At 43.9% G+C, this 13,152-nt stretch overlaps 4 protein-coding genes across 5 annotated transcripts in view; 3 read left to right on the top strand and 1 right to left on the bottom strand.

The window, feature by feature from the left end:
* rpl7a (ribosomal protein L7a) lies at positions 1-3,225 on the top strand. Its single transcript, XM_019872122.1, has 8 exons — positions 1-78; positions 953-1,073; positions 1,266-1,415; positions 1,617-1,757; positions 2,298-2,377; positions 2,563-2,693; positions 2,774-2,843; positions 3,085-3,225. The coding sequence occupies exons 1-8, from the start codon at positions 1-3 to the stop codon at positions 3,187-3,189; spliced, it is 876 nt and encodes a 291-aa protein (XP_019727681.1). The 3' UTR covers positions 3,190-3,225.
* Positions 3,226-3,409: 184 nt separating this feature from the next.
* Positions 3,410-6,055, bottom strand: surf1 (SURF1 cytochrome c oxidase assembly factor). Its single transcript, XM_019872163.1, has 9 exons — positions 5,919-6,055; positions 5,771-5,837; positions 5,332-5,450; positions 4,958-5,040; positions 4,689-4,883; positions 4,449-4,521; positions 4,205-4,367; positions 3,631-3,712; positions 3,410-3,559 (listed from the first exon to the last, which is right to left on the bottom strand). Exons 1-9 carry the CDS (start codon positions 5,976-5,978, stop codon positions 3,493-3,495), a joined length of 909 nt encoding a protein of 302 aa, XP_019727722.1. The 5' UTR covers positions 5,979-6,055; the 3' UTR covers positions 3,410-3,492.
* Positions 6,056-6,117: 62 nt separating this feature from the next.
* On the top strand, positions 6,118-8,241 carry surf6 (surfeit 6). Its single transcript, XM_019872161.1, has 4 exons — positions 6,118-6,330; positions 6,811-6,984; positions 7,217-7,299; positions 7,443-8,241. The coding sequence occupies exons 1-4, from the start codon at positions 6,240-6,242 to the stop codon at positions 8,139-8,141; spliced, it is 1,047 nt and encodes a 348-aa protein (XP_019727720.1). The 5' UTR covers positions 6,118-6,239; the 3' UTR covers positions 8,142-8,241.
* Positions 8,242-8,486: 245 nt separating this feature from the next.
* kyat1 (kynurenine aminotransferase 1) overlaps positions 8,487-13,152 on the top strand; it is a 4,947-nt gene continuing 281 nt past the window's right edge. The window contains exons 1-13 of one of the 2 annotated variants that reach the window (XM_019872159.1): positions 8,488-9,346; positions 9,432-9,490; positions 10,043-10,190; positions 10,303-10,452; positions 10,544-10,630; positions 10,916-11,044; positions 11,136-11,256; positions 11,381-11,457; positions 11,610-11,699; positions 11,790-11,976; positions 12,216-12,292; positions 12,567-12,653; positions 12,744-13,152. The exon at positions 12,744-13,152 is cut by the window's right edge and continues 281 nt beyond it. In XM_019872159.1, coding sequence (XP_019727718.1) covers positions 9,278-9,346; positions 9,432-9,490; positions 10,043-10,190; positions 10,303-10,452; positions 10,544-10,630; positions 10,916-11,044; positions 11,136-11,256; positions 11,381-11,457; positions 11,610-11,699; positions 11,790-11,976; positions 12,216-12,292; positions 12,567-12,653; positions 12,744-12,809 — 1,347 coding nt within the window. In that variant the 5' untranslated portion in view covers positions 8,488-9,277 and the 3' untranslated portion in view covers positions 12,810-13,152. Of the gene's footprint in view, positions 9,347-9,431; positions 9,491-10,042; positions 10,191-10,302; positions 10,453-10,543; positions 10,631-10,915; positions 11,045-11,135; positions 11,257-11,380; positions 11,458-11,609; positions 11,700-11,789; positions 11,977-12,215; positions 12,293-12,566; positions 12,654-12,743 lie in introns of both variants that reach the window. The other variant, XM_019872160.1, reaches the window with a different exon arrangement.

Consider the following 13,152-nt stretch of genomic DNA (forward strand, 5'->3'; position numbering starts at 1 on the left):
ATGAATCGAGAGCAGCTGTCAAAACGGATCCCAGATCAGCCAATCGAGAACACGTTGCCCAGGAAGCGAAGCCTTGCGGTACTTCCGTTTCCGAGCACCCGTTGCTCCTCCTTTCTGCCTGAACCGACATGGTGGGTACATAGTGGCGTTTACTCAGCAAATGTTGTCGATGTTGTATCTGTCTGCATCCTTGTTTCATCGCTACGTTTCATGCCGTAATGTTTAACGGAATATCACGAGGGACCTGTTTTACAGCTGCACGTCGTTATTTGTCGCCGCAGTATGTTTATATTTTTTTAAAGACCTCAGAGCATCATCGGTGATTACCGGCGTTGGTATCCCTGCGGCCGCTAGCCTCAATGCTAATGTTAACGTGCGGTGAAAAGACTTAATTTCCACGTGGATTTTACCCTTTCTCTACTTTTAGCCCTCGTACGTCTATGTTTTATTTGAACTCTGCTTAGTTTTGCTCAGAAGGGGCGCTTGAGCCTCGCTTGTAATAGTACGACGAGGCCTGCTAAGTAATGTGGAAATTGTCAAGTTGTCTTTTGGGTTAGTGAATGTAGGCTGTTCTTGTTCAGTTGCACAGTCTCAAAGGCTATCACAGCTGCAGTCACATCGACGTTTTTAAATTGCCTTTTTGAGACGAAGTGTATTTTTCTATTGTCTTGTTGACTTAATTGGGATTTTAATCAATGCTGGGGCAATTTACAAACTAGTTCATTACTACAAGGCTGATCGTATCTTGAAATTTGATACCAGCTTTCAATAGGTTTTACCTATGCTTTACTCATGCACGTTTGGAAGCTTTTTAACAAAATGCGCAAATGTTAGTTGTGTGTTACCAAACTGATGTCTGATGGACACCCGGAATATAGCGTTCAGTCAAGTCCATGTTAATACAACATGTTCATTGGGCTTGTTTTTCACCGTGAGCCCTTTTGTGTGTTAGCCCAAGGGAAAGAAGGCAAAGGGGAAGAAGGTGGCACCCGCCCCTGTGGTGGCCAAGAAACAGGAGGTTAAGAAAGTGGTCAACCCCCTGTTCGAGAAGAGGCCAAAGAACTTTGGCATCGGTGAGTTCGCCGACAACCCTTTGCCGAGTCACAAAATGCTGCGCAAATGATGTAAGCGAATATTTGCTATCTTACCACCACTGAAGACAATCTTCCCACCAAGATCGCTGATGCGCACTTGTACTCGACTTGTATCAAAAGCTCTTGGCTTTGCGTGCCTGTCTTGTAACTGTTTTAATTGTCTTTGTGCAGGCCAGGATATTCAGCCCAAGCGTGACTTGACGCGCTTTGTGAAATGGCCTCGCTACATCCGCCTGCAGAGGCAGCGTGCCATCCTCTACAAACGCCTGAAGGTACCCCCCGCGATCAACCAGTTCACCCAGGCCCTGGACAGACAAACTGGTACGACCTCCTTCCCTGCTGCTTGACCTTCCTCGCACATGACTCAAATGCAATCTTTGCTATCTTAACACGCGTGGTGGCATTTTATCACCAAGTTGTTGGTTGATGCGTCTTCGAGACCCATCGTCAAATACGTTTTTGGCCATTTCATGAGTTTATGTCACATTGGTCCATTTTCTGTACTTGCCCCCTCCCCTGCAGCCACGCAGCTGTTCAAGCTGGCCCACAAGTACAGGCCCGAGACCAAGCAGGAGAAGAAGAAGAGGCTGCTGGCCCGCGCTGAGCAAAAGGCGGCCGGCAAAGGCGATACCCCCACAAAGAGGCCCCCCGTCCTCCGTGCAGGTGAGCAGTGAAGAGAGCAACCGCAATTTGAGGCCTTGTCCACATGTACATGGGTAGCGAAATCACACGGAGCAGGGCATTTTGTTGTTTGATGCCAAACGGATGTAAGACGCATTAAATAAGGTAAACGGGCACAAATTACATTATGCACCAGCTAATGTTAGCGCACAGCCATCAATAGGAGCAGGAGGACTTAAATTTAATCGGCCAATCGACAGAAACTTCTCCCCTCTGATGAATAGAAAAGGTTTATGGCTGTCGGTATTGTCTTCTGTATTGCTGCAGTGCATTATGGGATATTATTTCAAGTGACCGTCGGTTAATTGCATCAACCGCTTTGTATCGACCCATGTTGTGTGAACCTGGTCTCAAGTGTCCAAAATCAAAGTGGCCTCAATGCAGTGATGTGACTTGAATTTCTTCACCTGAGACTCATCCTGATGTTTTATGAGCTTTTTAACCCTGAGCACTGGCCTTTCAAGGCCTTCTCTAGCCCGCAGCCCCTTATCTTTTGAGAGTGACCTTGTTGCTCTCTTCCAGGTGTCAACACTGTCACATCTCTGGTGGAAAGCAAGAAGGCCCAGCTGGTGGTTATCGCCCACGATGTGGACCCCATCGAGGTAAGCTGATGCAAGTTTGCCTTGCGTGACATTCTCTCGGCAATGATGTCTGAATTTCTTCACCTGAATCATCCCGTGTGGATCAAAACATACGAGCTTTTTAACCCTGAGCCAAGAGACCACCCCTCTACCAACAGTCGTGTGAGGTGAAATGCTAACCTGGCATTTTCCCGCGCTGCTCTTAGTTGGTGGTCTTCCTGCCTGCCCTGTGCCGCAAGATGGGCGTCCCATACTGCATTGTGAAGGGCAAAGCTCGCCTGGGCAAGCTGGTGCACAGGAAGACGTGCACCTCGGTGGCTTTCACGCAGACCAACCCGTAAGCAAAGAAATCCATTTTACCAATAATTTCCCACACCTTTATGACCTTGCTCAGTAATTGCGCCTTTTTTTTCCCAGTGAGGACAAAGGTGCCCTTGCCAAGCTAGTGGAAGCCATCAAGACTAACTATAATGACAGATACGAGGAGGTGAGACTTCCTTGGCGACTTTAAAATGTGTCAATCGCTCTCTATCCATTGAATGGTGTCAGAAATCACCAATAATGAGAGCGAATCAGGAAATGATTCTAAACATTAGGAATCATGCCTTCACGACTTCATAGGGATTTTTATACAGTGGACTTTTCAGTGTCCGATATAAAAATTCCCCATATGGTGTGTGGAAATACTGAAAATGCTAAACATGGGACTTTTCTTGCCCCTTTTGCAGATCCGTCGTCACTGGGGAGGCAACATCATGGGCCCCAAGTCCACCGCTCGCATCGCCAAGCTGGAGAAGGCAAAGGCCAAGGAGTTGGCAACCAAGCTTGGTTAAATTCTTTGGAATAAAAAAATAAATATATTGTTTGAACGTTGGTCTTTTTTCAAAATCTTGCCTAATTGAAGGCATTTTGTTTTGGGTGATTGGTTGAAATTGTGTGCACCATTGCAATCGCTAATGGCACGTCACTAAATTGTGTGAACTAACCAATCATTGGAGGTTTCTCCAAATGTCACCAATTCATTTTGGGTGGGACAATTCACTTCACTCCTGATTCAAGTCACTCAACACCCCCCCAATGTTTTAATTCAGATTGCTACATCAGAAGAGTTTATGCAGACAAATTCAGCAGATGTTTTACACTTTAAGCTTCTTGATGAACTTTGCATACCACATGTAGGCAGTGCTTGCACACAGGCCATACCTTGAAGACAAAAAACATACATTTGTAAAAGCAAATGAATTTAAGTACATGAATCACAAAACGTAACTTACCAGGTGATAATGTACTGCATGTGTTCATTCCTCAGCGTCACCCTCGTCTGCCCACCGACTGGCCCTCCTGGGATGGTGCTGGCTGGAAAACATTTCCTCTTAGGGAATTTGTATGATGGCAAAAAAAAAAAAAAATGTTCAGTCAAGAGTCCAGAGATGGGAGGGGGAAAAAGTACCGGTACTTATTGTACTTAAGTAGAGACACAGTTGTACAAAAAAAAGGGTATAGACTCAAATGCACTTTCTAGTCACATAGCCTTTAAAGGTGCCATAGTTCATGGGCACCAAAATGGCAATAAACCATTACTTCAGCTGAAGCTTGAATCACTTCAACATAGTTCCTTGGCACCAGGTCGCCACAAGATGGTGGCAACACACTACATTTGTCTGAAGTTCCTCAACTCGCCCAAAAAGATAATTTGCTTGGTGACATGCCCCAAATGTGAATTTATAGACACATTTAAATCAGAAATTTGAAATGCAAAACCATGAATATACATGGAAAAACCTACTCAAGTACATATATTTGTACTTTGTTACTTCCCACCACTGGTCTCATGACACGCAATGTTACCAAGGTCAGCATCAATGAAAATGGGTTGAGCTCCTGTCACGTCTGACATTGCTTCCAAGTCGCGGAAGTGCCATCGGTTTCTCTCGGGGTCGTTGCTGGGCATGAAGGGTTTGCGGGGCTCTGTCAGCCTGACCACCCCGACCACCTCTACCTCATCCTCCACCTGCACGCGCAAATGACCATACACCTTGCTGAGACTAAAGTTGAAGGGTTAAAAAGAAAAAAAAGGCTTTGGGGTACTCACCTGGCCCTTCATTCTGCTGTCTGGTCTCATCTTCTGCTTGGGGACGTAGCCTCGGTTCACCAGGATGGTGATGCTGAGGATATCATTAAATGGAAGGAAATGAGCTCAATGAAAATATTTTTTTTCATGGACTGCTGAATATATCGTTTTAGGCTACATATTTTTAAATGACTAAATTAAATATGCGTAAATAAGTATTTGTATCACATTCTAAATAATTCGGTCTAGCATTTCAATTACCCAAGGTCCGTGCAGTGAAAGGGCGTGATAACGTTTGCGCCGACCGTCTCGCCGCTGGATGTCAACCGCCCCGCCATCCTGGCCTCCTTCTCCGGGTCGACGGGCGAACGCGGCAGGACGTACAGCTCCTTGTCGTGCTCGTAGCGGCCGCGCACGCGCACCCGCCTGTATTCCAGGCCCGTCAGCTCCAGGGGGCTGCAGAGGGGAGATGTTAGGTCGGTTTCCAGCCTGCCGCATTTCCTGCAACCGTCAGGAGGTAGCGCACTCACTCAATTGGAAGTGGAATGGGCTCGGCTGTGGTGAGTCTGGTCAGTTCATCGATCAGCTGTAATTTCCACTGCCGACGTTTCACCTTGATGTAATTAAAATAATAATGATTAAAAAATAGTTATATGACAATGAGACTCTACTTTTTACAGTGAGTTTAGTTTTTGAAATTCAAAATTATATATATAAAGAGTAATTATTTAAAGATATTTTACATTATTTGCTTTTGCAAATTAAACTTCACTTTCAATTAATTATTTTTAGAATGTATTTTATATTATATTTATCTTTTTCCAATGTAGTTTTTCAATAATTGCTTTTTCTTTTCCAAAGATTCTCAATAATTTTTAGAAAAATGTCTGTTAAAAGTGCATACCTGCCAGGTACCGAGGCCAAATGTGGTAGCCGGGATGAGCAGCAGGAACCATTTAAGAAAAGTGTCTTCTCCGGTTGCCGCCACCGAACTGGACGAATGCCGCTGTGCAATCCACCTGACTGGAGTAATAACACCAACTATAAATTAATATTAGGACCCTTCTACTATCATTTATACACGAGTGAAATTAGATTATATCATGACTTTTGCACCTTGTGTTTGTGCAGAATGGAGGAGAGATGCCAAACAATGGAACATGTAAATGAACAAGTCTAGATTCCCCCGCATAGGGCCACTGCCTTGCCGTATATGGGAGGTGACAAGCGCTTCATCACTTATAGGTGAGAAGCATCGTAATATCAGAGAAACACACATTTTTTTTTAATTTAACAAAGAAATTTAAATACATTATAATATACTTTAAATACATTAGTGTTACCATCTGTTCGTCTGAAGAGAGGCGTTTTACGCAGGCAAAGAGTCCTCTTGGCGTGAACGACATTCGTCTGCAATAACATTCATATATCAAACACTTAAGGAAGGAAAAAAAAACACTCTTTATTTTAAGTCTCTTTCAGGAAACTTACGTGTTTTAAAGTGGTCAACGCGCTGCTGCAGGAAACCAGCAGCGTTTTTAGCGAAAACATACCGAGACAACCTTTATCACCGGTGCAGCTACGTAAGTGACATGTTACTGTACTAATGCTGTGAAGAAGCGGGGAGTTATTTTCTTGTTACTACTTCCGGTATTTTTATGAAGGAACTGCTTCCGGGTCCGTCACCTTCATTTTTTTTTCACCCCCCCCCCGCCCACACGTGCGCGTGGATGCGTTTCTTACCAAATGGAATCGGTCCATTTTCTATATAAAGAAACATTTAAAATACAATAAAAAGCGTCAGTTTTCTACATGGATCTCGCAGCAAGGGATTCCTACATCCAGAAATTTGCCAGGAAAGAGTTAAATCAGCAGAAGCAGGAACCAAAGAAGAGGCCATTCGGTAACATTTTTTGTTTTATTTATGGCGGTTTTTTTTTTATATACAGTTATATGAATTTGAATATATCCCCACTTGTGCGAAAATGTAAATCAATGCACCACCTTTATTGACTCAAATCTTGCATTTAATTATTTCCAGAAGTGGCAGAAGTATACGCTCTCTGCCCTTATGCACTTTAATGTTGTTAATGTTACTGCTCCCGATAGTTTTTAGGCTAGGCTATTTGATTTCAATGAGGTTTTGGTCTAGATCTAATCCACAAACTACTGAAAGTGAGGTATGTGTCTAATTACTTTTGTTTTTTTTTGTTTTTTTACTGACCTGAGAAAATTCCCTTGAGATCTTGTTTGCAAGGGGTCCCACAAATTCACTGATACCATCCAGCAATTTCTGTACCAACGTTAATATCCATATTTATTTTAATCCGCCCACTTCCTTGTGAAAGATTAGTCAAGATTTTTTTTCTCTCTTTTCTTTCAGCTCCATTTAAGGGCCAGAAAGATGGTGGTCCACCACAGAAGAAGAAAAAGTGCAAAAAGAAGTCATTCAAAAATGAAAAGAAGCAAAGTGTGACACGTCCAAACAATTCCAATCCAAAGTCAGCACACAACGGACACTTGAAAGTGAACACAAAACGCGTGGCAGATACAGGAGGTACACAAACTCGCTCAAACATCAGAGTGCATTAAAATTGGTGCATGTTTTACTTTGTTTTTTAACATCTTAATTTTATTGTTGGCTCCTTTTGTAAGTCAACTCAATTTTGTCATTTTTAATCTTTTGTCTTTTCATAGGGCCAACATTGCAGACTTCTAGTTTTACCTCTCGCGTGCCCTTTAAACGTATTAAAACCCACTTAAACTTAGTCTGCTTCCTTCTTTTAAAGGGCCAAATGTGAAGGATACTTTCTCTGCCTTCGATGTTCTACGGAAGAGGCTGCACGAGAAGATTGAAGAGGCCAGAGCACAGGTATGAAGATGGAGACTGTTGTACAATTTCTAAATTAAAGAATGTATTCCTTGAGTTGAGAGATTGTCTTTTGTTATCTTTACGCAAGGAGCATAGACGATATTGTTGTCATTATTCAGAATGTGTCATTTCATTTTTGGCAGGGAGCCCCAAAGGAGGCGCTGTCAGAGGCTGTCCAGGCCAAACGGGCCAAGCGGAAACTGGAGCGTGAGCGCAAGAAGCGAAAGAAGAAGGAATTCCAGTTGAAGAAGATGGCAGAAGCCCAAAGCAAGCAGGCCGAGGTGAAGAAGGAAGAGAAGGCCGAACAGAAAGTGGCTCCCACGGCCATCAACAAGCGACAAGAGAGCGCCGTGATCTTCAACACGGTGGAGACGGTGGAGGAGGAGTACGTGGACAAGGTCATGAAGAAGAAGGCCAAGAAGCAGCACATCAAGGGCCAAATCACGCCGCTGTCCGGGCGCAACTACAAGCAGCTGCTGAGCCGGGTAGAAGCGCGCAAGGACAAACTGGACAAGTTGCGGGAGATGGACGAGGTCAAGGCCCGAGAGGTGGAGGCCAGGATGAAGTGGACCAACGCGCTGTACAAGGCCGAGGGTATCAAGATCAAGGACGACGAGGACATGCTGCGCACTGCCCTTGCCAACAAGGAGAAGAAGCGCAACCGGCACAAGAAGCAATGGGACGGGCGCAGCCAGACGGTCGTGGAGAAGATGCAGAAGAGGCAGGACAAGCGACGCAGGAACATCCAGAAGAGGAAGACTACCAAAGTGGAGAAAAAGAAGAACAAGGCCAGAAAGAAGGGCAGAGTTCTTCCAGAGGACTTGAAGAAAGCCAACTTGTAGTTATGAACAGCAATCAATGGTGCTTCCCATTTCTCGTTCAATGGGTGGGACACAAATGCTAACTGATTTCAAACTATAAACAAAATGATACAAACACCCAGTGTGTGTTTTACTGTGTTGCTTTTTGTCAGTGGTTAATTGTCTGTTTGGGGTTGTGTGCGTGAGCTTGAGCAATCATGTGTTTTTAATTTGTCTTTACATGTGTTTTTCAGTGTGTGGAGTTATTTGAATTGAGTGTGTTTTTTGTTTGTGCTAAATTCTGTGTTTGAGTGTCTTATGGTTTTAGTGTGGTTTGAGTGTGTTTTTTCAAAGTGTTCGTGTTTTGAGTGTATTTTAGTGTGTATCTGTTTTTTGAGTCTGTGCACGTGTCCCTCTGAGTGTGCATGTTTTTGTGTGTCTCTGGAGCCTGTGTATATGTTTGAGAATGTGTTTCTCCAAGTGTATTTTGTGTTGGGAGTGTTTTTGTGGTGTGTGTGTCTGCTTTTTAGTGGCTGTGTTGTTTATTTTAGTGTGTTTATGTGTCTGAGCCTTTTCTGGATCTCGCTCTATGTTTTTGTATCAGTGTGTTGTTTCAAGTTATGTGTGCATTCCAATGTTTGTCCCTCTGTTTGAGTGTGTCCCTCTGTTGATTTTTTCCACTACGTACACCTACACGAAAGGTTTTCCTTTCGGGCGACAAAAATTAAAGATGATTGTTGTTGTTTTCTTTGTTCCTTTTGTTGTTTCGAAGAAATGTCCGTTTCTAGCAACCATGCTTCCTCTGTTGAATCAGTCCTAAGAAATCGGGAATCTGTAAACGAACAAGAAATTATCTATTTTGTTTCAACAGTCCAGTGCAGAAATTTTATTTAACCTTAGTATTCAGGTGGTGGTAGAATGTTGTTTTATGTATGTATTTTTATTTTATATATATATTCTTATATTCCTTCCAACGACGTCTCCCGACAATCTTGTCCCACCCATCCCGGAAGTGATTTAAAGACTGGGTCGACCGTTCCCTTGAATATCGCTCGCTGCTGCGCACTAAATTGTCACATAAAACACATTGTTCAATTTCAGATTTATAATACGTTTTCCTATTTTATTTATTTTTTTTAATTTAAAGACACTCTGCTATCGCAATGTTTCTTTAACCGATGGGAATACTCATCAGGAATCTTGTGACTGCAAGTCAGTGCACCGCTGCTCTTCGAAAGTTCCCCAAGGTATGTGCGGGTGCGTGTGATCTTAATCCTTTGCGACCTTTGGTTTGTGCATATTTGTTTTCATCTCGTCTTCTTCCACGACCAGAAAATCATGTCACGAAGGCTAAACGCGAGCAGGACCGAAGGGGTCGACAAAAACGTATGGTAAGAAACAGAACAGGTTCATGTCAACAAGTGCAAATGACTCACAAACAACAACAAATCTAACATATGCTGTTATTTATTTATTTTACATCGATGTATTACATAATTGTAAGTTTTGCTGGACTCTTTGCTTCTGATTCATCAGAAGGTAAATTCAATGTAAAAGTAACTTGTGGACTTTAGTCGTACAAATTGTCCACAATAATCACAATTGTTATTTGTTCACTAGGGGCTTTTGCATGTGGTCTCAGTACTTTGGCCCTTCCCACAACTACACACTTAAAGCATTCTTAAGCGCCTGTTGTCACGCGTTTTGCTGATTATCATATTATATCACTTTGAGCAAACAAAAAGAAGACTCAAAATAAGAGTCTGGCATGTTGTGGCACAACGTAGTACTACAGTATAGTGAAGGCACGCGACCCTAAATTGAGATCAACCTGTGTTATGTAAAAACCCATTAAAAACAATTGCTTCATAAAATTGCACTTTGTGAAAGAATACAAATAGTGGACAAGTTTTGACATCAAAGCTGTTTTTCTCATCCAACAGGGTGGAGTTCACCCAGATGGCAGCCGAATACAACCCTGTCAACCTCGGGCAGGGTTTCCCAGACTTCGCCCCTCCGCAATATATCCAAGATGCCTTCTGTGAAGCCTTGCGTGGCGGTCCCTCCATGCACCAGTACACACGCGCTTTCGTGAGTTTACTGAGGCTGTGTTCAAAACTGTTTCCTATACATGACATCAGGTTTCTCTCTCTTGCTCACTCATGACCATCTCTCTCTGTCTCTCTCATGCCCACCCCACCAGGGCCACCCACGTCTGGTAAATAGTCTAGCCAAATTCTTCAGCGGCATCGTGGGACACCATATCGATCCCATGGAGGACGTTTTGGTGACGGTGGGCGCTTACCAGGCGCTCTACTGCGCTTTCCAGGCACTGGTGGATGAGGGAGACGAGGTGCATGCTCTTAACCCTCTTTCTGAAGGCTACTGGTCATTTTGGGTGACTATTTTGTGGGGGTAAATGTACCCAAATGTGGTTCCCTCAGGTGATCATAGTGGAGCCTTTCTTTGACTGCTATCAGCCCATGGTCAAGATGGTGGGCGGGAAGGCGGTTTACATCCCTCTAAGGCCAGTAAGTGCCCTTATCTGTCATCTCCTGATTTTTGTAATGGCCTGTTAATGCCACAAAAGGCACTTTTTTCTGTCACACAAGTCTATGGCCTGACTAAATAAAACTCCTCCCTTCACTTCAACATACCAAGATGCCACAAGGTGCCAACAAGCTTTTTTTAAATATGATACACGGCACACCCTCGCAGTCTAATGACGAAGCTGATTAGCTCTAACCCTGGGCTTTAATCTAAGATATGCCTTGATGGTGGTTTGCTACAAATCTATTTCCCCCACCTCCTCACAGAAAGTGGAAGGCGGGGATGGCGCCATGTCAAGCGGCGACTGGGTCCTGTCTGCTGACGAGCTGGCCAGTAAATTTACTCCACGCACCAAAGCAATCGTTATCAACACGCCCAACAACCCGCTGGGAAAGGTCAGAAGTGAAATCGCGCTTAGTGCGGTTTGCCGAAACAGCGCAGAGTCATCATTTTATTTTTCGTCTCGGGATGTTAACATCATTGCAGGTCTACAAGAGGGAAGAACTGCAAGTGATCGCCGACCTGTGCATCAAGCATGACGTGCTGTGTTTCAGTGACGAGGTATACGAGTGGCTCACCTACGACGGAGCCAAGCATGTCAAAATAGGTGAGGGGAAATACCGCAAAAGAAATCGCAATACTTGCAAATACATACATACAATAAATCCTATGACCACAATAATCTTTCCCAAGGGAGGAAATAATGCAAGCGTGTTTGGCTTTATTGACAGCCAGCCTGCCCGGCATGTGGGAGCGGACCGTAACGGTCGGCAGCGCGGGCAAGACCTTCAGTGCTACGGGATGGAAGGTGACCAATTGATGTGCGGTGTGGGGGTTCACTTGTAAAACTGATAGTGACGTTTTACCCCCAAATCTCAAATTTTCAGAGAGTAGAGCATGTAGGTAATAAACTGTATATTAGACAGCCATCATTTACTTGTGCATTGTTCTTTTGTCCAGGTGGGCTGGGCGATCGGTGATGGTCCCCTCCTCAAGCACATGAAGACCATCCATCAGAACTGCGTCTACCACTGTGCCACTGCTGCTCAGGTGACGACAATCACAACAAGGACAACAAGAAATAGATACTGTTTTATTTGATCGTCATGTCCGCCACACTTACCCGGGCCTACCTTGCAGGAGGCAGTAGCTCGCGGCTTCGAGCGTGAGCTGGAACTATTTGGCTCTTCGGAAAGCTACTTCCGCCAGCTGCCGGCAACGCTGAACCGAAAGCGGGAGAAACTGGCAATGTGTCTGGAGAGCGTAGGCCTGAAGCCCATTATGCCCCAGGGGGGCTACTTCATGATAACCGACATCTCCTCTGTCGGTGAGCAAGCAGTGTGGGTCACAAGGAGGTTGGGGGTTGTTTCTTGCAGAGAAAATTTCCATCCATCCATTATCTGAACCTCTTATCCTCATGAGGGTCGCGGGCATCCTGGAGCCTATCCCCGCTGTTTTTTGGGTACACGGGGTACACCCTGAACTGGTTGCCAGCCAATCGCAGGGCACACATAGACAACCAACATGACACGGCATGTTGTGAACTCAACTTCCTTTTCTCCACAGAGGTGGATCTCAATGACCCAAGCACAAAAGATGAATCCTACGACTTCAGATTCGTCAAATGGCTCATTAAAGAAAAGGTAAATTCAGAATTTGATTGATTCAGTTACCTTTCCTCATAGGTCGAAAAAAATCTGTCACCAGGGTAAAACATTGTATGACACATTAAAAATACAGAAGGAAAAAGCAAATCCCCTAATGCTCACTGAACTGAAATGATGTGATAACTGATGCCTGATCGAAGTTTAGATATGTAGATTTGGTCAAAAATTGTGTAACTTTCGAGGTTTCTGCTGTAAATTAATTGCCATAGTTAATTAATTTGGTTTTTTTATCTATGGGCTGTTTCCGCAGGGCTTGGCGACAATACCAGTGTCAGCCTTCTTTAGTCCAGAGCACGGCAAAGATTTTGACAAATACATCCGATTCTGCTTCATCAAGGTAAAACACCCTGTGATGTTCCTTTTCATTTGACTTTTTTGTATCTATGATTCAAACAGACTTTTTATTATTTTAATGTCCATATCTCAGGAGGACTCCACCCTGGATGCAGCAGAGGCCATCCTGAGAAAGTGGAACACTCCACATGACGTTTGATCTCACTTCCTACACTACCCGTCCAGATTTTAATTGATTCAGTGAACACCAGCCATAATCAGCCTCTTTCTATATTTATACAATTCTGACAGAAAGTGTGGGATATTGGGTTCTGGGGTGAAATTTCAGACTCAACCAACAGTAAAATGTACTCATGTTTACATACAGTCAGTTAAGGTTCATCCTGAAATTTCACTGCAAAGCCCAATACCCCAAATTTAAGGTGTGTCCTGCATTTATGCAAAACGTCCTCACTGTCCGAGCCTTTTTCGCCACTACAGTAGATTTTGTTTAGTTTGTGTGTCCATAAATGTCATCACTCAGGCTTTGTGGTTTTTTTTTT

Source organism: Hippocampus comes, unplaced genomic scaffold (assembly GCF_001891065.2).
Source record: "Hippocampus comes isolate QL1 unplaced genomic scaffold, H_comes_QL1_v1.1 scaffold260, whole genome shotgun sequence".
In the NCBI taxonomy this organism is placed as follows: Eukaryota; Metazoa; Chordata; class Actinopteri; order Syngnathiformes; family Syngnathidae; genus Hippocampus; species Hippocampus comes.

Bases quoted from the DNA above. Each gene is read 5' to 3' on its own strand.
- rpl7a (XM_019872122.1), top strand. From the start codon at position 1: ATGAATCGAGAGCAGCTGTCAAAACGGATCCCAGATCAGCCAATCGAG. The intron at 1,416-1,616 runs GTACGACCTCCT...CCTCCCCTGCAG, and splicing joins GGCCCTGGACAGACAAACTG to CCACGCAGCTGTTCAAGCTG. The intron at 2,694-2,773 runs GTAAGCAAAGAA...TTTTTTTCCCAG, and splicing joins GCTTTCACGCAGACCAACCC to TGAGGACAAAGGTGCCCTTG.
- surf1 (XM_019872163.1), bottom strand. From the start codon at position 5,978: ATGTTTTCGCTAAAAACGCTGCTGGTTTCCTGCAGCAGCGCGTTGACC. The intron at 5,041-5,331 runs GTATGCACTTTT...AATTACATCAAG, and splicing joins TTGGCCTCGGTACCTGGCAG to GTGAAACGTCGGCAGTGGAA. The intron at 4,368-4,448 runs GTGAGTACCCCA...TTGCGCGTGCAG, and splicing joins ACAGCAGAATGAAGGGCCAG to GTGGAGGATGAGGTAGAGGT.
- surf6 (XM_019872161.1), top strand. From the start codon at position 6,240: ATGGATCTCGCAGCAAGGGATTCCTACATCCAGAAATTTGCCAGGAAA. The intron at 6,985-7,216 runs GTACACAAACTC...CTTCTTTTAAAG, and splicing joins ACGCGTGGCAGATACAGGAG to GGCCAAATGTGAAGGATACT. The intron at 7,300-7,442 runs GTATGAAGATGG...CATTTTTGGCAG, and splicing joins TTGAAGAGGCCAGAGCACAG to GGAGCCCCAAAGGAGGCGCT.